The 25,762-nt window shown below is 40.3% G+C and overlaps 1 protein-coding gene across 4 annotated transcripts in view; it reads left to right on the forward strand.

The window, feature by feature from the left end:
* Window positions 1-22,889, forward strand: part of si:ch211-141e20.2 (nectin-1) — a 58,895-nt gene extending 36,006 nt beyond the window's left edge. The window contains exons 4-10 of one of the 4 annotated variants that reach the window (XR_007931613.1): window positions 2,094-2,199; window positions 13,376-13,518; window positions 15,112-15,205; window positions 15,793-15,838; window positions 16,462-16,518; window positions 16,626-16,740; window positions 18,973-22,889. Coding sequence is in view for 2 of the 4 variants with exons in the window: in XM_051905717.1 (XP_051761677.1) it covers window positions 2,094-2,199; window positions 13,376-13,518; window positions 15,112-15,205; window positions 15,793-15,838; window positions 16,462-16,479 (407 nt within the window). In the remaining 2 variants the exon portion in view is untranslated. Of the gene's footprint in view, window positions 1-2,093; window positions 2,200-11,790; window positions 12,036-13,375; window positions 13,519-15,111; window positions 15,206-15,792; window positions 15,839-16,461; window positions 16,519-16,625 lie in introns of those variants that run through there. The other 3 variants (XM_051905718.1, XM_051905717.1, XR_007931614.1) reach the window with 3 other exon arrangements.
* Window positions 22,890-25,762: the final 2,873 nt, after the last annotated feature.

A 25,762-nucleotide genomic window follows, 5' to 3' on the forward strand; every position in this document is an offset into this window, starting at 1 on the left:
AAGTAAAAATATTGTGATGCAATTTTCCTAAATCAAATGTTAAGAAATCGTGAAGATGTGCTCATTATACATTTTAAGTTGCTTACTTGTAAATGTAACTAATGAACAATTCCTGTAATAAAATAAAAAACAGAAGTCATTAATACAAACAGTTGACATTTTTTTGAAAATCTTTTTTAATGTTACATACTAGCAAAACACAGCAACTATATTATTAAAGTATAATTCCAAACTGCTATAAGCATTACTATGCATATGGCTGAGGAGATATAGATTTTAACAAATCAAAATTACCATTCATGACCTCTAATGCAAACATTAGCCATTAAAGACATAATTGATAACTAATTGGTACAGCAAACAAGAGTGTAGCGGCAAAAACTTATTTACCACATGGGAAACGCCATTGACCAGTGTTTGACTCGTGCTTCCTCTTAAATAAAATCCACAAAGTTGTCGAAAGTGCATTTCTTCTTTATTTTACTTTTAAAATTCAAAACAAATCAGTAAATAAACAAACAAACTTCATGGCCTCTGCTCTTTCTTGTGTGCACGCCAACTCCTGTGAGCGCGGTCAAAGATCCGCTCACAACGCTTCCCACCGGCACTACAACATAACGCCAATATATGCCAATGGCGCCACCTAGTCCCCACCTCCTATAGAGGACTCGTACACACAAACATGCAAAACAATTCGAGGCAATACTTAAAAATATTATTATGGATAAATTTGAAAAAACAATAATACGGCTCCTACAAAGAGTCTATGGAACTATTTTATATTCGATCATATTTAAATCAGTGTATAATGGATTATGAGCATGTGCATTGAAAAAGCAAATGCATGGCTTATAGGTAATTATGAAGATAATATAAATGTATCTATAACTGTTCTTATAATGCAGTATAGGTCTTAATGAGTCTTTATAAATATATTTATAGAATAGTAATACTTATAAATAAGTATAAATGGGGCTATAAATCATTATAAGCATGGTCTTCATAGAAAGTGCTACCATTTTGGTAAATGAGTCATTCAGTAGCTGCTCTGATAGATTCTCTGAGATCATTAAGGGTTTGTCAGATTGGTTCAAACTGGTAAACTCCTAAGTTTAAGGGCCCTATTTTAACGATCTAAGCGCATGGTCTAAAGAGCACAGCGCAAGTGCACTTAGGGCATGTCTGAATCCACTTTTGCTAGTTTAACGATGGGAAAAATGGTCTGCGCACCCGGTGCATGGTCTAAAAGGGTTGTCCCTGTTCTCTTAATGAGTCATGGGTGTGTTTTGGGCATAACGTGCAATAAACCAATCAGAGTCTCATCTCCCATTCCCTTTAAAAGCCAGTTGTGCTCATGGCATAGCAGATTCACTATTTACATGGCGGAATTTGCAAGCAGAAAAACTGAACACTTCTCTAGTGAGGAAACGGATCTGCTCGTGCGTGATGTTAAAGCGCAGACCATCTACAGGACAAGCCAGATTCTACCAAAGCATTTTATCTTTATGCACACAATAATAATCTTTTACATTGTAATCCTTTTATTTTTAATATTTGGCATGTTTGTGTGTTGCTGCGCGTCCCTGTGTGTGTAATAAGCAGAGGGTACGCGCGCTGTGCACCCACCTATAGGCGCATATTACTAGCGCGCTCTTTAAATAACAAAACAAATATTGCGCCACTGACAGGTTTCATTTGGTCAATGCCGCAGTCTATTTCAGTTGCCTCGAAATAGCAACGCACCAACAATGCGCCTGAAAACACCTGGTTTTCAGACCAGCACGGCCATGGGCACATAAATAGGCGCAAATGCATTTGCTATTTAAACAACAGGGTGCAGGACGTGAAAATGAGGACTTGTTATCATTGGGACATTAATGCTTAAAGAACTTATCACTTGTTAATTAAATTTGAGAACTTATATTTTTACACAAGTTTGAGCTTATTCTGTAAACCACAGCTTAAAAATTATGGCTTAGATTGCCATTTTTCTTCCTGTGAACCCTTACTTAATGAAAGGTTTCAGTTTCACATACAGTAAATATTGTTTATGGATATATAGTTATTTTTTGCTACTTAATTTCTTTTTCTAGATCCTCCAGGGTCAGTGGTTATAATTCCTGACAGTCCAACAAATGCTAAAGAATTCAACTGTAAAGTGGATAGTAACCCAGAACCAACCAACTATACCTGGACAAGGTAATATAAAACTGCAAATAAAATCAACACTCATTTCTAAATAAACTTTTGATTGAAGATTCCCTTGGTCATTTCAGCTAAATTTAGAGTTTGTTTATTTGTCAGTTTTTTACGATAATTTTCTATTTTAGTGCACAATGCTGTCTGTAAGGACTGCAACATTTCTTCCTTTTATTCTCACTTGTATTATATTTCAGCACTGAATTTTGCATTTCCATTTTCATCCATTTTCGATGATATACTCACACTGCCATGTTGAGGGGAGTGCATGCCAACGTATGGCAGTGACAACTGTCAGAATCAGGCAAATTCAAATGAAACGCCAAACCCACTCACCCTACGGGCCACAACTGGGCTGTCAGTGACAGCGCTCCCAGCGGTAAAAGCCTCAGCTATAGGCCTCAAAAGCGGCCACCATATTTTACATATGAAGGCCTGCCAAGGCCCCACAGAGGCCTGGAATCAACAGATTAGAAAGGGCACGAAGCATTCAGTGCGTGCTCTTACCATACACATGGATTTTAGAAAGGGCACGAAACACTCGGTGCATGCTCTTACCACACACATGGATATTAGGAAGGGCACAAGCACTCATTCTACCATGCACATGGATTTTAGGAAGGGCACAAAGCACTCAGCACGTGCCCCTTTTTTCATAAATATTTTACTTAATACAGAAGGGGTTCCTATAAGGGAGCGTGGCTAGGGGCCCAAAGGACCCCCAGCCAGTCACTTCTCAGGGGAACACTGTCGACCCTGAATGCCACCAGGGAGGCTGACCAGGTTCCTAGCTGTACTAGCAACCTAGTCTGCCTACAACCTGTCTGTTTCTACAGAAACAAAGTCTCTGATACAAGAAGTCTCATGAAGAAACATACAGAAAGAGGGACTGCGAAAGGGTCATAACCAACTTAGACCGGATCTTAGAGACGGGCATCCTGGAGAGCAGGACTAAGCAAAAGTGTTACCGACCCTTGCAATCGAGGGGAGTATATCTGCAAAGCACCTATGTTTCAAGGTGCTAAGGAGGCTGTGCACTCTAAAAAAGGGGACCCTCGTGAGGGGAATGCTCACAGACTAGGGGCTGATCTAACTGGGAGGCCTCGACCTCTGACCAGACTTAGGGAGCTAAGTATTCAAATCTTCTCCCAGAATGAGAGGAGTCCCAAACTCAACCTATGAGGTCAACCAGGCTATAGGCTAGGAAACCAAGGTGAACAGGATTAGCCAAGTCAGCGATACGTAGTAATGTGCAGTCTCAGGAAGGCCGGATTAAAAGGCCAATCATCATATCGCCAGCAAGCAGTGTACTCAGTAAAAGCACCTTTTACCCTTAAAGCAAGGGGAGTACAAACATGCGGCAGCACGCCCTTGAAGAGGCCCATTTGGGCCTAGTACTCCAGATGAACACGGGCATCAGCTTCTGGCACCCATTTAACAATAAGACCTTGCTGACCAATACCCAACCACAGGGGACTCGCGTCAGGGCGGCCTACAGTGGCCAGCTACCTGGTATCGAGTCTTAACTGGCAGAGAAAATACTCGCATTGTGGGGAATTCGCTTCCAGGGGGCCCCTAAGGCCAAACACCTTTAACGTACTGGCTAAAAATAGTCGTTGCTAGCTGCCATGCACCCATATAATGGGGGCTGGCCCTCAGGGAAGCCTGTAAAGGCCAACTACCTGCTAGCTAGCTGTGTAAGGCCTGCAACACTGGGGCTCGCCCACAGGGAGGCCTGCTAATACATAGGGAGGCCTGTTAGGGCCAACTACCTGATAGCAAGACTAGCTAGCTGTCCAAGAGCCTGCAGCACTGGAGTTCACCCACAGGGAGGCCTGCTAATACACAGGGGGGCCTGCTAAGGCCATCCACCTAATAGCAAAACTCGCTAGCTGACCAATACATAAATAGCTGCCAGTTACTCACATTGCTGGGGACTTGCCCTTAGAGCAAATCTGATAGCAAATCTATGCGCATCTACCAGAGAACTTATACTGCTGGGGACTAGCCTCCAGGGCGGCCAGCTAGGGCCAGCTACCTGGTAGCCAGTTCAACATGGCAAATGCAGCAACCCCACTGATGGGGCACGTCTCCAGAGAGGCCTGTTTAGGCCACAACCTAAGTCTTGCTGTTAGCGCACTATTGGGTACTCACTCGCAAGAGGCCTGCTAAGGCCTACTTGTCTAACAGCAAGTCTAGCTAGCTGCTAAAACTCCCCCAAAAAACTGAGGGCTAGCTAACAGGAAGACCTACCAGGGTCTGACTACCTGCCAAAAACATCTACTAGCTGTCACAGAACCCAAAGTGCTGGTGACTACTCACAAGAAGGCCTGTCCAAGGCCAACTATTTGGAGCATATCTTATTGCTACCACATCCACACTAATGAGGGCTCACCACAGAGAGGCCTGCTAAGGCCTACTATCTGACAAAAATACCCCATAGCTACCAGAAACCAATTTAATGGGGCTGTACACAGGGAGGCTTTCTAAGGCCAGCTACCTGACAGCGCATATGCTGGCTGCTAGGAGCCCAGCATGGTGGAGACTCACACTGAAGGAAGGTCTGTTAAGCCCACTACCCTATAGCAAGTCTAGTAGCAAAAATAGACTGAATAAACAGCGCCTAAGCCTGGGACCTATCACATCGCCGACAAGCAATGTACTCAGTAAAAGCATCTTTTACCCTTTAAGCAAGGGGAGTACAAACATACGCCACATGCCCTGGAGAAGGCCTGTTTGGGCCTACTACTCCAACCGAACATGGGCTACAAGGGAACGTACTAAATGACCAGCCCGAAGTGAAGGTCAAAATACTGCTTGACCTGAGCCACAGTGGTAAAGGGCAGACAAAAACCAGAGCTATAAGTGAAGGAATCATATAAAACCTTGTATTTAACAAGGAAGTATGGTGTGCATGACCCTGAGAATGCTACAGGGTAAAGGCATACCATAGCGACTCAAACATGACAGAAACAGTATCTGCGCACAGCCCTAGGGGAATGGGGGCCTATTTCCTAGAAACAAAGTGAAAAGGGCCTAAACCGCCTATTCTGCCTCTACACCAGCCTGCATTAAAACCCCAATGCAGGAGGAGGCGGGCCTTGGCCGAACGACTCTCTATTAAGAGGAGGCCAGCACTAGGGATACAAAAACAAAGGGGACCTACACTCACTGAAGAGGGGCTAAAGGCAGAAATGCATAGCAGGCTGCCTCAAACCCTAGCACTAAGCATAGGCTAGCTATCAAGGCAACCCTGGTGAGGGCCAGCCTATAAATGACCTGAATAACAGTTCAACCTGCGGCCACAGGGTGGCGACCTAACACCATGAAACATGAGGTTACCATCCTTACAAGCTTGAAAGGGTCTTCTCACCATCAAAGCCATTGGCAGACCATCAGAATCAAAATACTCATCATCGGCCCAGCCACAGGCCTGATGTAAGAAGCTCCAGGACTGAAGAAGGAGACGGCAGATTTTATAACCCTCAGAGAGAGAAGATCCATCAGCGACACTGACCGCATTTCTGATGAATCACCTCCCTCAAATCCTTCTTCTTTCTTGAGTCTCACCTCTTCTGTGTCCTACTTCTCCATGGAGGAGGCGAACGAGAGGCAACACTCGCCTTCTGGCCCTGTCTGTGGCCCTCGAGCCGGGACAGGCCAGCGAACTGTCTGGGTGAGGACTCGGACCTTAGCGGTATACACATTTTGAAAGCAGCAGAGCGGTATACACATTTTGAAAGCTTGTCTCTCTGAACTTTCCGACCACCACCTCGACGGAAGTCCCGAAAAGTTCAGAAGGCGAGACTGGTGCATCGAGGAGAAAGGCTTTTTCTTTCTCCCCAATGTCAGACAAGTTCACCCACAGATGGCGCTCCATGGCCACCGTTGCCGCCATCGATCGGCCAATCGCGGCAGCAGTCTCATTGGTGGAGCAGTGCAAGTGGTGCGGTGCAGCTCTACAACCACCTCAAGGGAGAGACCCTGCCCCTGGTCCAGGTCCCTCAGCAGACCAGCCTGGTATGCCTGCAACACAGCCATTGTGTGCAGAGCCGCACCACCCTTGACCTGCCGCTGTGTATGACCTGCCATTTAAACGCGATGTAAGTTTAAGAGGTTTAGATGGCAGTGTTGGAGCCTTCAGTGTCGATGTCCTACCAGATACGAGATAATTCGCAAATGTCTCATCAATGGGAGGCATCGACACATACCCGTGTTCTGCCAATCTCTCGACACAAATTAGCACGCTGATTTAGATGGATTCACCCTGAATACGGACTTTTCCAACCTCAGTATGCAGGTGGGGGTTTATGGCCAGAGAGAAACTGATCATCAAGTCTGCCGTGTGCGGCCTCTCTCCTAACGCACTGCCATGGCAACTCTGATCTGGTGGCACATTCAATAACCTCCAAAAGCTCTGCATACGCAGGGCAGGGTGACTGAGAGGACTCAGCGATCTCACCTTCTTTATCCTCCTCAGCCATCTCCTGCTCTGCAGGAAGAACACCTGAGGATGCCGATGAAAGCACATCCTCCTCCAGCAGCTCTGTCTCGTGAGCCGCCAAACCACCCGAGAGGTCCACACCCCTCTCAAATTGTTCGGCGAGGTCCATCTGAGAACCCCATGACCTGAGTCTGAGTTCCATGACCAGAACCACCAGGCACAGATGCTGCACTCTCTTCCCTCGAGAAGAGGTCCAAATGAGACCTGAGCATTCTCAGAGGAAAATGCTCACAATTTGCACAGGAAGCTCCCTCAAGAACCTCCCGTGCATGCTCTTTGCCCAGACAGAAAACGCACAGGTCGTGTGTGTCATCTGGTGTCAGATAACATGGACACGGATCCAGACACTTAACAAATCTCTTGGATTTTTCTGCACGTTTCATTTTGCCGGATAGTGCTTCAAACATGACAGCTCCTGAAGACGAAAAGAGGATGACATGTTATCTGGGCACTCCTTACATACTTTCGGGTTGAATGGTTATGACGTCATGGGCTGTCACCGGTCAAAATGATTGCTGAGATTGGATATGTGTTTCAGACACCGGTTCCTGCAGAGGCTGTTCCCCTAGCGCTCTGACGCAGCACGAGTTCCCTTTCGAAAGGGAATTGTTCACCATATAATCACATATTTTAATATTAACCAATGTAAAACATAGCACAAAATCAACACGTGATCAAGATACCAACTCATGCCAATGTGACTGAGATTCTAATAAAGTGATAGGGCAATTTTATTTTTCAACTTTTGGCTACAAGAACTACCAACTTGCACATTCTGTTTTAGTTTGTGCCATCTTTGCCTAAGGGAGATGTTAGCGAGATATTCTATCCTCCATCTAATCCAAAACCCAAATACTGCACCTGCCTCCTCCATTCCTTCGCATAAAGATCTTATTATTTGGAAGGTGGGAACGTGTTTTGAAAGGAAGGGGCATCTCAAGAGGACAACATTCATTCTGATGGACACCTTCCTTTACAATTTGCAGGAACTGAACACCGTCCTGTGATATGCTCTATTCTCCTGACTGAGTATCTACAAAATCCAGCTCAAGTGCTTTAATAACAGCAGTAGGTGTCACCAGGGGAAAGCTCCTTGACTGATATATGGTGATATAGGCCTAAACTCATAACATTCTTGAAGTTCACACTCTGTGGAGTTCCTCCTATGATGCTCCAACCCAGATCAGTCTTGATGGCATAAGGCTCTTCATCACCGCCAGTGATGACCTGTCGAGATGCCAGTGCTCTGGAGCAATCATAGCCGATCAAAAGACCTACTCCACAATCCATCCGTGCAGGCATTTCATCGGCAATCACTTTTAGATGTCTCCACTTTTTAGCTGTTTCACAGGTGGGAATGTGTGTGCTCTCAAAAGGAATGAAGTTCCTTGTGTAAATGGGAGGCAGGCAGATAGACCCTCTAACTCTAAGTCCTCCGACTCTTTGACTATCCACAATGGAGTCTTTTCCCATCATAGTGGAAAGCTTTAGTTTTACTGGTTCCATTAATGCCTGCAAGCTTTCACACACTTCTTGTTTAACAAATGTGTGACTACTCTGAGTGTCAAAAAAGCCATATACACAGACTTCAGACTCTGAGTAAGATAAAGACAGCCATACTAGAACAATCATAGATGTTATACCAACTTCTCCACCATTCACACAGCATGATAGAGAAGATGTATTCTCTTCAGCCTGCAAAAATCTCTGTGAAGGTGACTTGTCTCCTGGCTGACAATCTTTATGCAATGGATTTGGGTGATGCTTCTTGCATACAGCACACATGGCTCTATTTCTACAGTCTTTGGAGCCATGTCCCCTTCTCAACTTGCAAAGCACAACTTGTTCTCCAGGACAAACTTTCTTTTTTCCTCCATGGCTCTTTCCATTAATTTTTGACATTCATGGATAGAATGACCCTCATCACAGAACATACATTTAAATGAATGTGTGCCATGCACTAGTGTAATCTTTAATCTTGCTATCGATAACATTGCTGGATTTGGCCGTAATACATGCTGCATCTAAATCCTTCGCAGTGGTTGCCAACATGTTTACTCTTGGATGCTTTATTTCCTTCGATGGCTTCTCTTCAAAGATCTTTAATGCATACATTGATGACACTGGATTGCACGCTATGCGTGCCTCCTTTGTGACAAATGAAGCAAACTCACTAAAGCTTGGATAGTCTTTGTCTTGGTCTAGCTGTTCTGTGACATAACGATTCCTCCTGCTCATCACCCAGTTAGGAAGATTGGCCAGCATCCTCTGATTCTCCTTGCAGTCATTCAGCACCTGAAGACCCTTGATATGCGGCATAGCATCACTACATGATTGCAGAAAGTCACTGAACTCTCTTAGCTTGACATACTCTGATCCACCAATCTTAGGCCACCTATTAGGTTTCTCTCTAAAGGCACGTTGCACCACAAAGGAGTGACTGTATCTGGCATTCAACTTCTCCCACACTTGCTGATACGTCTGTTTGTCTTTTCTATAGAAGCTGCCTCCCAGAGCTGATCTTGCCTCACCATCAATATAATTCTGTAAATAGAACAGCCTATCTGCTGGATTTGAGCACCATCCCTATATAAGAGCCTTAAAGGATGTGCACCACTTTATAAACTTCAGTGGGTCACCAGAAAATACAGAGGGTTCTGGAGCAGGAAGTTGAGGTAGGGCCATTGACCCTTGTAACGCCTGTACTAAGGATACTTCACTTTTTCTAACTTGCTGATTCAAACATGAAACAAGGGGTCTGGGGACGCTTGTGTCACTGCATGCTGAACCACACTGCTGACTTTTCACTTTTGCCTCCTCTTCAGTATACACTCGAAGTCTTGCTTCCATAACCTCAATGTCTCCACGATTTTCAAGGTTCTTCAGTTGCTGCCTTTTTGCATCAATGTCAGCCTCCATTTCCACTTCAGCTTTCTTTGCAGCTAACAGTGCAGCAGCCTCTGCTCTTTTAGCTGAAATGCTTTCAGACTCTGATGGGGGTTTAGAATGATTACTAATAACTGTGGCTCTAGAAACTGTGGATCCATATATGGACCTAGCATACTCACAGTCCAACAGCATGCGTAACCTTGCTTTCTCCCCCTCAGCATCAAACTCCATGCCATCTTCCACGAGGCATACCCTCATTAATTTCACCAAGTCTGCCGTTACAGTTGAACATGCATCAATTATCCTCCTAATTTCTTGGTTTGGTGATGCTTGGAGTCGCGTGTTATCATATAACTCTTTCAATTCAAACTCTTGCTTCCTGCATCCATCATGTCATACAAGTCACTTTCAGAGCACTCATGTTTTAACCTTGAACGAACATCTCTGACTTGAATCTTCCAATTCTCATATGCGGATTTGAACTTCCTTTCTTTTTTAGCCAGTTGTTGCTGGCTAATTTGATTAGTCTTCAATAAATTTAATTAAGCTCTTTAAATCTTGCCTCAGATGTTGTGCATGTTGCCTGCTGTGCATGATGTACATTATGCATGGCAATCTCTCACAAGACTCTTCGTAGTCTCATTTTCTGGTGTGTCAAACCCAGTGATTAAGACTGCTTGCTCTTGTAATAGAGAATCATTTCGCTCAGCTAAGTCACCCTGAACTGACATTTTCACTTTAAAAAATTAGTACAAAATATGTAATGAAATTGCAGTAGATAGCAGTAAACCCTCTTGGACTGAGTAACCACACTTAACTTAAATCAATGCCCTTAACACTCTGAAAACATTTACTTAAATGACAAAAAATAAAATTTTAATTTTACCAACACTTAAAATATATAATCTTAAATGCTACTATAAATCACAGCAATTAAAAACCACTTAGCACCAGGGCATTTCATTCTTTCTTTATTCTCTTGTCCTGGGCACCTTTATCTTAATGATGTTTTATTAACAAAGTTCAGGAGGAGCAGGTTCAGATAATTAACCTAATTAGCTCAAGTGGAGAGCATTCAGTTAATCAACGCAAACCAATGACAAGAAGTATAAATACAGCAGACTTACCTCTGTTCGTCTGACAGTTTATCAGCATCCCTCCTCCACCCCATCTCCTCACTTCAGTTCTATCTACTTTTACTACAACTGGGGGGAGTACTCAGGGTTCAGGCCAAAATTTCCAAGCTCAGAGCCCTCCCCCTGGACAGCACGCCAAATACGCATAACTTTTACTGTATTTAATTATATGTAAATGTGAACTCGTGAATAGCAATTTTACTTTAACTTGTAAAACTTACTTTAACTTGTTTTTACTTTAACTTGTTTACCAAAGATACCGGTTAAATATTATACAATCTGACCTCCTGATGCACAGATGGATCAAGACTATGTAAGAAGATCCTCCACAGGCAATGTAACAGAACTGCATGGTAAAATCTGTAACAGTCCACCACGGGAGGTAAACGCTGAATGGCACGCTGAAATCTGTAACAGTCCACCACGGGAGGTAGTCAACCTGTGCGCAGATACCCAGAAGTGGCAGGCCGCACACTGAAGCCGGAGAATCACAGCTAAAGCAGACTTCAGTAGGATGGAATTAGGCCATGTTTTCAATGTAACTACTCACTGGTTTTTAAACAGTCCACGATTCCAAAGTACTGATGTCCATGCGTTGTATTTGTTATGGAACACCGTGAAAACTAGACACAAACAAAAACAAACCACAGTTTTACACACAACACCACTAAACCACAAAACAAATAAAGGATGTACAAAATATTAAAATTTTTACCGTGTTTGCCTGGTAACCAGCAGTAGAATGGTCAGGAGCACTAACATGTGTGTCTGAATTCAAGTATCGCCATACCGTTGGCGCTAATACTTCCAGGTTAAGTAAATTAGAAAGAGTCACATGACATTCAGCTGTTAGACAAACTGAGTTCAACAATAATAAAGTACAATACCAACAAAATTATCAAATTGACTCATACACAGAAATACATATTTAAATTATAAGATTATGAAAATAATAAAAATAAACATTAACCCCTGAGATCACCAATATGTCATACGTAACCCACAGGTGACCTACCAGCGTCAGCTACAGCTTGTCTTTATTTATACTTATCATCTCTCTAGTCTGTGTTCCGTGACAGAAGACTAGAACAAAACAGTTTACAGCTGCATGAGTACCATTACATTTGATCCTGCCAACCTGCTCCTCTCCATGACACAAGATGGCCGCCCGATGGAAGACTGTGTAGAACAGTTCCTTGAGCTTGCCCACTTGGTTCCATGGAATGACGGGACATTAAAGACAGTCTTCTGGAGTGGTCTGGATGATGATCAGCTCTTGCTCCAAGCACCAGCAGCTACAACCCCAGGTAGCCTGACACAATATATCGATCATGTGCTATGGCTTGTTGTTTCTTCCTTCACTGTAGATGAGGTCGATAAAGACGCCAGCACAACTCTGTTGCTGCCACCCCAACCCACTCCAACCCTCCTGGTACCAGCGGTTTATTCCATCGAGCCCACTCCAGTCTCAAAGTCCATTCCTGTGTGTGGAATCTCCAAACCATTCTCCAGTATTCCCTTGAGCCCGGAAGATGGTTTCTAACAGCGCCGACCTGGGAGCGAAAGTGGCAGATCCTGTGGTCATTTCCCTCTGGAAGGCCCAGAAGAAATTTCCCCCTCTCAGGTTCCCTCATCCAGAGTCTCGTCCCGTCATGGCCACCATTCCAGAGTCTCGTCCCGTCATGGCCACCATTCCAGAGTCTCGTCTCGACATGGCCGCTACCATTCCAGAGTCTCGTCCTGACATGGCCGCCATTCCAGAGCCTCGTGCCAAGATGGCTGCCATTCCAGAGCCTAGTTCCATCATGGCCGCCATTTCAGAGTCTCGTCCCATCATGGCCGCCATGCATGTGTCCCTAGGAGTATTGGTGGAGTATGAGGGGATGTCTGGGAGCCCAGATATGGCTCCAGTCTCTGAGTCCACTCCAGTGTCTGCTCCAGCCCCTGAGTCTGCTTGAACACCCTGGCCCCTTGAACTGCCGGATCTGCCCTGGTCTCCCGAGCTCCGCCCTGGTCTCCTGAACTCCCAGCTTTGCCCTGGTCTCCCGAGCTCCCGGCTTTGCCCTGGAGGCTTCATACCTGCCTGCACTGCCACTCTCACCCTCCTGTCAAGACTCCAGGACACCCACACTCCCTCCCTGGCTGTTCTATCTACAGCGCAAGGAAGCGCCTACCAGGAGGGGAGAGTACTGTCACGGTCACCATCTCTATCACCTACCCCCGTCTGTGTTCCGTGACAGATATTCTCTAAGCTAACCATTTTTAAAGCTTGCACAAAGCTGACAAGTTGCTTTTTCATATTGTGGCTAAACTGCCAAGTTCACACAGGTTCTAGGACTTTAGTACCATATTGGGACATATTTCTATGCGAAATTGCTTGGGGAACAAGAAAAAAAAAACATTGGACAGAACATTATTTTATCTATCAGTTGTTGATTGAATTGTGAAAAGTGAGCACTGCATACTGGAATGGAGGCAGATCTGAGTGTGATTGGCTTAACTGCAGCATGTATGTGAATATGTATGTTATAGACATCAAGTGAGTCATATCACAGAGAATGTTATCCAACTTTACCAGAACATGTTTTACTACTGTTGTACTACCAGAACATGTTCAGTGATCTTTCATATATCTTTATTTTAACAGAGTGAATAAAAGTGTTCCCTATTATGAAGGCAACAAACTTCCTGTCCCAAAACAGTTCATTGACTTTAATGGCTTGTACATCTGTCAAGCTTCAAACCAGCATGGAAGCTCATCAGGTTCTCTTTATGTGAATGTTCATACTGGTGAGTCTATTTTTGTTTTTTATAGGTTATGATGCATGTTGGTTGTAATTCTTGAAACACTTAATCTATGAAAATGGTTGTGTGCTGCTCATGAGTCGTGTTTCCACTGTCGGGCCAAAAGCAAGCATGCTAGTGCATGCCAGGGCCAGCCACGTTTTCACAGTCACTTCCAGGGCTTGATCGGGCCTCATAGGGGCTTCCTCGGGGCCAGCAGCCAGGGGTTTTTGGATCACCGAATACTTTGGTCCAAAGCGGGCCAACTGGGGCTTGAGAGGTGGTTATGAACAAAGGCGGAGTTTATCTGAGTCAGGAGACAGTCAACACAGCTGCTCATTTCCCGTGTTATCATACCAAGCTAACAGCTAACTTAAACATTTAAGACATTTCACAAAATTTTCAGCTCAAAACTCACTTTCAGACATCAGTGAGTGTTTGAAATAACATCCTTGCAATCCGATGGGGATTCTGATCAACGTATGAGGCAGAAATATATTTATATGCGATGCTAAAGGCTACTTATGCTAACCATTGTAATAATAAATACACATGAGCTATGGAAAATACCAGAAACTGCTTGAGGAATGTAGACAAATCATATTATAATCATGTATAATAATTGTTTACAAACCTCCCTCTGTTGCTCTGACTGAATGGATAGTGAGATGCTCAAACCTCCTCAGATCACATAATTTTGTGGAAAATTAATAGAAATGTTCACTATTTCTAAAGAAATGTGATGTAAACATGATATTTTATCAATGTTTTTCTAAATGTGTAAGCCTTTGGACTTAAAAGCCTTAATGGAGCTGTTTTGTGCATTCCTATTATTGTATAAGAATATGCTCTAAGTATGTGTTCTCTTTTTATGTGAAATGGTAAATACCATTTTTATTCAGCATGACACAAATGGATAAATTACTGTCAATATAAAAAAAAAAAAAATTATTGTACGTTGTTATTGTCAAATATTGATGCTGGAGTCTAGTAAAGACCAAACGTTCGCTTCTGTCATGCTCATTTTGCGATCTAATTAGTTTTCAGTCGGCTGGTGAAATGATGGGATTGTGTGATGTCATTCTGTGGAGGCGTGTTAAGGGTAGGTTTTGATTTTGGCCTCAGTGCTTGAGGTCTGAAGCTATTGGCCCAGCACAGCATGTTGTTAGCCCTGGCTCACACTGGCCTGACAGTGGAAAAGCGGCTATGGTGATGCACCATTCAGAACTGAATTAAGAATGCTGTTTAATGTCCAACTGAATTGCTAAATTTCAATTGAGGTAACAAACAGAAAATTGACATGTATGCATGGCATTAAAAATATAATTATGCATACTATAACTGATCAGATAGAAAAAGATTAAAATCTACATTATGTGGCGATTCAAAAATGTGATAGCCTACTATTAATTGTTTTAACTGGATATCACTGTTATCATATTAATCTCAATCATGGACAAATCTAATCTGTGACAACCCATGTCTGTATGAACGGATAGTCTTTGTCTGCCTTTTAAGAGTAACAGTAATGTTGTAGAAGTTTGAACTTGACAATGTTTTACTTCTCTCTTTATTTCTCTCTCTTTACTTCTTTACTAGAATCCAGCACCGTCTGTTGGGGTCTGTTTGGTTTTTTCATCATCTTTGCTCTTCTTGTTGCAGTTGCTGGGGTTGTGATACTCAAAATCAAGCCGTAAGTTTAAACTCTTGATTTGTCTCTGTGTGACCTGAGGGTTTGGATCTTTTGTATCTTAAATTTTAGTTTGTTTTGGTCATATTTTAATATTGTCCAAACCTAGCATGAATTAACACTTTTTTCAGCGATAAGCTATTTGTTTGACACAATTACAACCAATTATAATATATTTGTTTTTTAATGTGCAGTTATGAGAAGTGGGATTTTAAACCACTGAGATAGGTCATAACAGTCTGTGGAGGGGGGGCGGGGGGGTATGGAAATATATATATAAAAAAAAAAAAAACATTGCTAAAATCGCAATTTTAATGTTAGCGGAAAGGCATAATCATGCATAATCAAAATCAGTCTGTAAAAAGGGTCCGTAATATATAAGTTGTATATTGCTTATAGTGCACATTTTGTATGTCTCCCGAATCACCTGATTCGGGTCATCAGCTCATTAGTAAAGACCTGAAATGGCTGTCAGAAAAAAAAAAAAGTGCAGTGTTAGAGGCTCCAGAAATAGGTTATAAACATTACAGCAGATTGTACTAACATTTGGTCGATCTGGTGCTGCCATGATAAATTTTTTTTAATTTTAGGGCAAGGACTCCAGTATCACAGGATTCCAATGATGAAGAACCACAGGTGCGTTTTTGTTGTTATTGTTTTAAAACACCACATTGTATACACACTGTATACACGTATACACACTGTTCAAAAGTTTGGATTTGGTAAGATGGTTTTGGAAGAAGTCTCTTATGCTCAAGGCTTCATTTATTTGATCAAAAATATAGTAAAAACAGTAAAATTGTAAAATATTACAATTTAAAATAACTGTTTGCTATTTTAATATATTTTAAAATGTAATTTATTCCTGTGATGGCAAAGCTGAATTTTCAGCATCATTACTCCAGTCTTCAGAGACTTTTTATTTATTTATTTAATTACATATGTAATTATAAGTACTTTTTTAAATTAAATACTCGACTGATTACATTAATTTTGCGTCATAAGACCATTTTGAGATGCAAGTAGGCTACATTTAACCACTTACACAGAGTCGTACACAGCCGCATGCATGAGCGCTCTTCACAAAGCACACGTACATTATATTTGTCAATTATAAATTTAATGCATCATGGCTGAATAAAAGTTTTAATTTCTTTAAAAAAATATCTCCTTGACCCAAACTTCTGACTAGTGTACTGTAAATAGATTAAATTTTATTTGATTATATGAGCTAAAATTTGTCTAAACTTTTCCTGTAGGACAGTGGAGGACTCTAAGCAAGATGGGACGATGGCTGTGATGATCAGAATGAACAGGCTGGTGATCTTTTATCATTTGTCATATTTATAACAAATAAGTATGTCATAGATGTAAATCTGTAACAGTGTTCTGTTGGCTTATATTTTGTTTTGTGATTTCACAGGAATGGAGAGCTTTCAGATTAGAGACAGTGACAGCTGTGTGCGGGCCAGTGCTTCATCATAAACTGGATGACTTAAATCGCCGGATGTTCATTTTTAGAATTTTTTTAAGGACTGGTAAGGGGAGGATTCAGAGTGAAATCACTTCAGAGGTTTTCTGCAGCTTCTGTTTTCAGCTAACATGATGGGAGATCGCATATTGTAGATCACACAAGACTCTAGATTAAAGAGATATAATGTGCAGGAAAATACCTTACTTTCAATATGAAGCTGGAGTGATATTATATTTCAAGCTGCAAAAGTCCATTCTGAAAACAGTACAATGTTTTAAGCATTCTGTACAGCTTCCCTTTTCCTGACATCTATAGAGCTTGACTCAAATGGGGAAGAATTGCATTCATATTGTGTTCTCTACATCTGCATTTGCATTAGCACCTGATTAATAGAAAATTAGAGCAAAGCACAATATGCAGGCTGCAGTTTCACATTTGGCAGGCCTGGTCTGCTTTTTAGGCGGTGGAAGATTAGGCAGATCTGGCAAGTATTACTTGTGCTGTACAACATCACTCATTCGTGCGTCTGAATCAGTTCTTTGCTGAAAGTGTGCTTGATTACACACCACATCTAGACATAATTTGTCCCCTTGGAATTATAATGTTCTATCTGACATTTTTTGTCAAACTTGAGTTATTCACATATTCTTATTCTGTGACAACTTATTTACATTATGTGATGTTTTTGGTAATGTTGAGTACATTTAGGGACTTTTTATTTAGAAAACAAAAAGGTTCTGTCTACAAAGTCGAATGGAATGCAAAAACTTTGAAGCTCAATATCTCAAAACTGCTCTGAATGCAGAACCTTGTAATTCCAAGGGGATGATATGCCCTGTTATTTAATATGTTGTGAGTGAACCGTTAGCACAAAAAGAAAGAGCAGGATATCCTATATCAACGGATGTCTGTTAAACCTGAAAAAGCGGGGTGGGTATAGGGGTGGGGGATTGGGCGCGGTGTTGACATTGGTGTTGATTTTTAAACCAACTGTCTAACTGTAGTTCTTTTTTCTTCCTTTGAGTTCTCACTTTAACACTTGAGTGATGAACAATGCCATATTTTGAAGACACTTGTTATCAGTTTTTGATGATAGCAGATGGTATATATCAGTAGTTTCCATTCTTGTTCATGGAAACCCCCGAAAAGTACATATCCATTTCAGAGGTTTTGGACATGTTGGATCAGGGTTAGAACTGAATTCTGAACTCAGGTATAGCTCTCCAGGAGTAGGATTGAATACCCCTGGTTTAAATATCATGCTTTATGAATTCACTGTAAGCTGGTGTGAAACTTGACACCCATGTTTTAGCTTGAAAAGTCAGTATCTTAACTGCAGGTACCACATCCTAAGCTAGTAGCATAGATATATACACTAGATGTCACCTTGGGGTTCTAAGCATGCGTCAAAACCGCCGCCATCTTGGAACAGGGGTCTTGTCATAGGAAGTAGCTAGGTAACGCTGCTATCTCCGCCTGTACTTTGAATTCATGGACGATGCTTTTGTGCTGCGTATGGATGTTCAAACGAAAGAAATCTAAAAACCAGACAGCAAGGGATTACATTTCACAAATGAGAATGTGTTTTATGATATTGAATGTTATGAAATTATATTTCTGGTTACGTTGGTTTGTTTCAGTCCTTGGTTAACGACCGCAGCTAATCCATGCTAGTTACCCATTAGTTTTTGACAGTTAGGAAAACCGACAATGAACAGAACGTATTTATATCAATGTAATATGATCGTAAGATGTTGGAAATGTGGACAGTTGATTTGCTAGCACTATGCATTATATTTTTAAAAAGTAGATTATCTTAATATCAAAACCTTAAATTTTCTCTGGACTCAATGATAAATACATGTCTGACCGTTGGAACGAACCAAAAAAAAAACTAGAAAATTGCATTCATGACGATTTATGGTGATTTTATTTCCGTTAGACCTTTGCCTACATTGACGCTGATGCATTAAAGAGGAGGGGCTCCCCTGTTCCAAGATGGTGGCTCTATTGACGCATTCGTTCCAATGAACTGCCGTAGCCAAGGCGACATCTAGTGTATATATCTATGAGCTAGTAGCACGAACTGTCTGTACACTGCCTTACTGCAGCACAGGTTTTCAGAGATTTCTCTTATACCTTCTGCACTGAATGATTTTATGTTAATGTCAATTATTCATTTCCTTTTTCTGTATTTAAAAATGTTGACTGCATTAGTCAACCACAAAACCCTTATTGTTAAAAAAAAAAAAAAGAAGTAATTTGCTTAAGTGGGTTTTTCTCTTCTCTCTTTTAGTTTGCTGCTCAGCATTCTGTTGTTGCTGATGGTAAGCTTTGGCCTTTCGACTACAACGCATATAGAAGCATGTTTTTAACTCTGCAAGCCTTAGCCTAGTTATGTATACCTGGTTGATGTACAGTACCTTTAAGTTTATTTAACTAATGTGTGCCTATACCAACTGTGTGCATGAACTGATTTGGCACTAGTTAAATAACCTTCCTATTCTGGGTAGCTTACACATTATGATTCAGGACACTAGCTAGCGATCTGGCCCTGGCATACATAACTAGTCATCATGCGCTTAACATGGCTCTACAAAACAGCAGCACAAAAGTCTTGGCGACATTGTCAGGGACTTGTGCTGTGTTTTTGTGCAGCTTCAGTTTTTTTTTTTCTTTTTTTTTTTCTGTGCAGATTTTATATGCTCCCCACAGCATGTCTTTGTACAGCCATGTGTACTTTGTGCTTTCTCTGCAGCAGCAGTGTAAGATCTTGACCATTTTTTTTTTTCTTTTCTACCAAACTGCTCGGACCACAATAATTTATATTTTTATATTTATAATTACCATTAAATATTCAGTCAAAATGTATTTGAGAATTTAACCCACACTAAAAAAAGGTATCCATTTAATTAACAAGATAACTAAAATGGATAAGAAAATGGATGATGTTTTCTTAGAACTAACATTTTCAGTTTTCAACACATGAGGCCTGTTTAATGAATATATCTTTATTATTATTAATGGTGCTTGCCTCTGGCAAAGCATCATTATTGTTCTCTTGCATACTTATTATATTCTTCCACACAAAACTTAGGCGTGTAACTTGTCCCGCACTGTTTGTCCTAGACCCATGAATGAGGTGTCAAATCGACCGGCTCATTGAGGAGAGGTTTGCTTTGACTTTTCTAAGCGATCGGACTAATAATGTTCGCACAGCAGATGAAAAAGCAGCCAAAAAAGTCCCATAGATTTACATTGAAAAATTCAAATTCAGAACATCGCAGAGACATGGGGGTTGCCTCATTTGACTCATGCTAGCAAACTAGACTTTCAACATGCTACACATGCTAGCAGTGAATAGCTACATGCTAATAGCAATCATGCTAATCATTGGTTTAAAATGCCAACAACATATAATATGAACACTTTCTAAAAAAAAAAAAAAAAAAAAAAAAAAAAAAAATATATATATATATATATATATATATATATATATAAATGATCAGTTAAAGTAGGGAAGTTTTATTTCTAACATTCTTTTCATGTGCCGTAGCACATACAGGGAAATGATTTCATTGCATTGCAGATATGTCACTTTGCTCACAGCTAATGCATCAAGTGTCTGGCTATGATCTGATCAACAAAACCTGCCTCGGAGCAGCTGAGCTGTGTAGCGTTAGTTAATATGGTGATGAACAGCGGTACACTGATACACCATGGACTGAAAAAATGCAAGCTCTTTTTATGACACAAAAAAACTGTAGTTTGCTCCATTGGGTAGCCAACTACATTTCACAGGCCTCTTGTGTCAAGGTGATTTTATATGAAGTCCGAAAATGCAAAGGCTTGAAGAAATGGTGCTATAAAAGCTTTTATTTATTTGTATTTACATTGCTGAGATGAGACGAACATTCATATTTTGTTTGTAACAATGTGTAGCCTACATTTTGTAATAATTTCTACAGCCTAAAAAAATTTCTTGCATAGAAACAGTCAGTACACCCCTTCATTTATTACTACATCAAGTGCATATTAGAATATCCTTAAATATTATAATATTATACCAAAGCGTGCTTGAGGAGTGGAGGAATGGCTCAGAATAAAGACAAGGAGTTTAGAACAACCAAGTCAAAGTTTAGATTTCAATGTCATGAGGAACATGAATTGAGAATGGGCAACATTTTGAATGAAAGAAAATACACGCAAAAATGGTGTGGGATTTACTTTGAAACAATTCATTTGCTATTAAATTGCATAAATAATACAAAGAAATTGCAACAACTAATTTCTTTTCTTTCTTTTTTTTTTCTTTCTTTTGTAGTTATTTTTATACTAATTTTGACATTTAGGCAATTTAGAAAATATAGTTTAGCTTGAGTATTTAAGTCATTTTAAGATAAAACAATAACACATAATGCCGTAATGTAATACTTTAAATTTAACTAAAATAAATTTAGATTGTGCAAACAAATTACAATGGTGGTTGTTTTGCAGCAAGGTCGAGACTTGTTGATGAAAAAGTGACCAGTACAAGAAAAATGGTGAATAAAGTATACACACACACACACACACACACACACACACACACACACACAAGTGAGAGACAGAAAGATATCAGGGAAAATGGAAGTGAAGGTGCAGTTCAAGAGAGAACCTTTAATTATTTTGCATGGCCCCAGCCTAAGGATTTAAACCTTTTTTATGTTACAAAAAAATAGTGTTGTCTATGGTTTCAAAATTTGTTGTGGGTGTGTGGGATGGCCTGGATGAGTGTGAGATTTCCCGGCCTGAAATTTTGTCCCAGTCCACCCCGGCTTAGGACTACTCATATGACGAGGCAGCGTTTTACTTCTTCTTATTATTATTATTCTTTTTTCATTGTTTTAAAATAGTATGACACTTCTGTTTGTTCCTTTGTTCCTTCTGTTTGTTACTTTACCAGACACTGTATGTTCGACTCCTGGTTGAAGGATAATTTTGTTGTTTAAAGAGTAGTTTAGAGTCTGACTCCTTTCCCTTTGTTTTGTCCTTTTTTTTTCTTTTCTCTAGATACTGTTGAAGTATAGGCTACTTGAAATCCAAGCACATTGGAAATGCTTTAATAGATGTAAGTTTACATTTTAGCCTATAACTGAAGGTTGTTTGAATGCTTTTAGACTTCAGCTGTGTGTATCTGTATATGCTAAACCTTATAGCCTGTTTGACAATAAAAACTTGATTCAGCAACCTGGGTTGTTGTAAACTGTTTGTAATGTAAACATTACAATAAAACCAATTTATGGTTGTAGCCTGGATTTCAACTATAGACATGTACTGACTCTTGCAGGTCACTGTAAATGTATCAAATGAAGAGAATAGTTTTGGTGCACATCTGTGTTCATCTCTGCGTGTTTGTGTGTTGTTGTCGCCATCCGATTGCTTATCAGCGTTACATAGCAACCAAAGTCCCTTTAAGACAAGTCATTTCACTCAGCGGCCATCTTTGAAACGCCTCTCGGGCATCCAAGTGCAGCTTCTATCTCTTTGAATAGGGAAACATCAAATTCTCCAAAACTGTTCGCCAATCTTACGAATAAATTTCATATTTGAAATCACCAATGAAATCTGACAACAACTGTCTCATACTTTTTGTTACTAAACGCTCGATTCATGACAAAAAAATGGTATTTTCCAGGCCGGATCAAGCTAATGTGCATGCGCAGTCCTAAATGCGTGTCTCTTGTGTCTTATTTCGGAGGTGCGCGTCTGATTGTTTCTATAGGAACCGGAGCTTCTAATGGCCGCTGTAGTAACGTGATGACTTTACCAATCGGCGATTGGCTCTTATTTAGAAGGCGGGACTTATTCCGCCATATTGCCCGTTGCACTTTCTCCCATTCATAATAATACGAGTGACGCGTCTTGTGTTATTCTATAGTCTTTGATAGCAACCACTGTTCTGGCAAGCTAATCAGAGCAGCTGCACCTGCAGTGCATTACCACTCCTATATCTGACTCACGTTTTTCTGTGTTTGCTGTCAGATCATGGTTTGCTTATGCCCTGTCATTTGTTCTCACCGTGTCCTGCCTTATTATTATTATTTATTATTTAATTCAGCCTGTTGCAGTCTCTGTGTTACTAGGGCCTGCTGTTCATTTCCATGACAACATCTGACCATTTGTCTTTATTTCCCTGCATGTTGTGAATAAACTTTATTGTTATACTCGCAATTGGACCTTGAGTTTTCTATCCTGACAGTATACACAATCGCAATCACTGAAAAACATTTCAAATGAAATTCCTAAATGCAAAGGATGAATAAATATTAGAAGGATTTTATTATAATTAATATTATGTAGCGCATTACATTTTACTATTTACTGCATTTTGTTTTTCTTCCAGTTTACTATAACGGCTAATGAATCGGAAATGCCCATACAATCACAGAAAATAGCTTACTTTGCTACATAATGTGAATAGATTTAAATATGTTGATTATGTCTATAGAAACAATATATTTTGCTTTTATTGTGAAATATGCATATATATACAAAAATATTTTGAGACCGTAGAGAGACTGACTATAACGTCATGGAAGTTTGTTTCTTCTAGTGTGATTTGCTTGTCGCCATTCTCTGAATATTTCTTTGCAGAATCATGGGTAAAGTAGGGTAACTACAAATTCTGATGTTAAACATGATTAAACATAAAAATTATTTGAAATAATGCAGGCTGATGTCTTTAATAAAAGCATTTACCATCAGTTAACAACCTTGTGGCTCACAGTATGTCAGTCTCTAAATGTTTATAAGTTATCATTGAAGGGGACTTTAACTGCTGGGAATCGGATTGCTGTACACTATTAGTCTAACCAAAGTCCCTTTAAGACAAGTCATTTCATTTGGCAGCCATCTTCGAAACGCCTCTTAGGCAACTATTTCAGTCATGCAAGTGCAGCTCTATATCCCTTTGAATGGGGAAACATAAATTTCTCCCAAGTTGTTCACAAAGTTTACAATAAAATTACATATTTGAAATCACCAGTGAAATCTGACAACTGTCTCAATTTTGTTTATAAATGCTCAAATTTTATCCTGTAAGTTTCAGAACTGAAAACTTCCTTGTTTGTCCAATAAAAGCTTTTATTGACACCAGGCCCAGCGAACGACTGATCCTGGAATGTGCCTATCTAGGTGAAACCCTGCCTCCGCAGAAGAAATCAACACCTACTTCATCATTCCAACGTTAACCCCACCCACATGAGGAGGAGAGAAGAGCAATGCAAGACTAAAAATAACATTACCTTTCAAAGGATCCTAATGCTAAGAATATGGTTTTATTTATTTTCAACAATGTGAAGTTGAGCTTTATTTATTTGTATATATAAAAATAATAGGGCTGTCGATTTATTGCGTTAATTAGCTTAGTTAATTATGGGGAAAAAATAACGTGATACAATTTGTAACGCATTTAACGCACTTGCCCCGCCCCCAGACTTACATAGGTCATCTGACATTTCATACAGTTGATGATGAAGGTTGTTAAATAATTGCCTAATATAGTACCTAGTCTAGTGCTGCAAAGATATTGCACAGCACCAAGATAACCGACATTCTCATCTGAGCTGTCAGCGGTCTGTCACCGGTTGTCAATATTAAAATATGTGAAATGACCATTCAAATCAAACTACGTGGGCTTTATGTTCACGGAAGCTGGTGAGCACGAATTCCAGCGCGACGCTTAAGTTAGCGGTCATAAAGTGAGAGATAAGACAGGTAGCTGAACTATCCATTTCTTCATAACTGTTTTATGCTTCAAATGTTAAACGATCGACCAAAATAATCAGGTATGCAAACTAATAAACTTTGCCATTTTGAATATTAGTTATAATTAAAGCTGCAGTCAATTTTTACCCCTTTTTTGGGTAAAAATATCCAAAATCAGTTTTTGCGCATGTACATAACAAGCCAGTGTTCAAAACTATCTCCTTACCTTGATTCACAATGGTAAGTTTGTAATAATGTTTTATAATTAGGGTGGTACTGGTGGATTTTCACGGGGAATTCAAGCATGTCGCTGTTTGTATTTGCATCATTACTTCATGTCTGTTTACATAAAGAAGGAGGCTATATCATGTGAGGCGGATCATTTATAGCCTTTTCTCACAGCAGCTGCAATAATTAAACTTATCATTTGGATGGCGGATTGTATGGTATGACAAATTAATGTTGGAGATTAGACTGTACAGAAATTGAAATCTACAGGTAACGTTAATACACACTAAATACACATAGTTATGCAATGCTGATGTTGTTCACAATTAACAATTTGAGAACAAAGTATAACAATAATAATAATATGCACGGTTTGACGTGATCCACGATTTACTGTAAAGTTTTTTTTTCTCAGTTGGTCAGAACAAAAGTGGCAGACATGTTACTTACTTGTTCTGATGACATTTTCCGGTAAAAATTCTTTGGTCATACATCAAAAATTACATTACATTATCTGTGATTCCGAAGTACAGTATCCACATCAGTGCGGAGACTGACAGCAAACATTAGATTCATCTGCGCTGAGGTGCCGTGCCGAGGCACAACCCAGGTTAAGATGATAAATCTGCAAATAACTGCAATTGCATGTTTCAAACAGAGATGGTGACAAAGAGGCAAAACTTACGAACTGCAGCTTTAAGCTCAGCTTTAGGAGGGGAAGAGACAAAGATAAGGAGACTGAGGGGAAAAAGACAGAGAAGGTGATAGTGGAGATGACAAGGAGATATTTTAAAGCTTTTGTCCTTCAATTTTGGCCTTCAAACATCTTAAAATGCACACATGTATTTCAGAGAAATCTAAATTTTAAGAAGTTAATATTCCCCCAGTTTCACAGACAAGGCTTAAAGTCCCCTTGAAATCAAAATTTAAGTTTTTTAGCTTTTAGTATGAATATGTTAGCCTTAAGGTTATGAATAAGCTGGCGCGTTCCAAAACAATGACAAAATTCGCATTTAGGAGATATAAGCATTCAAAACTTACAGTCTCTCACTTCCGCTCTCAAATCTGCTGGATCATGGATTTTCATGATATCACATCGCACTTCAGGG

The sequence above is a fragment of the Ctenopharyngodon idella genome, chromosome 9, assembly GCF_019924925.1.
Source record: "Ctenopharyngodon idella isolate HZGC_01 chromosome 9, HZGC01, whole genome shotgun sequence".
Classification (NCBI taxonomy): Eukaryota; Metazoa; Chordata; class Actinopteri; order Cypriniformes; family Xenocyprididae; genus Ctenopharyngodon; species Ctenopharyngodon idella.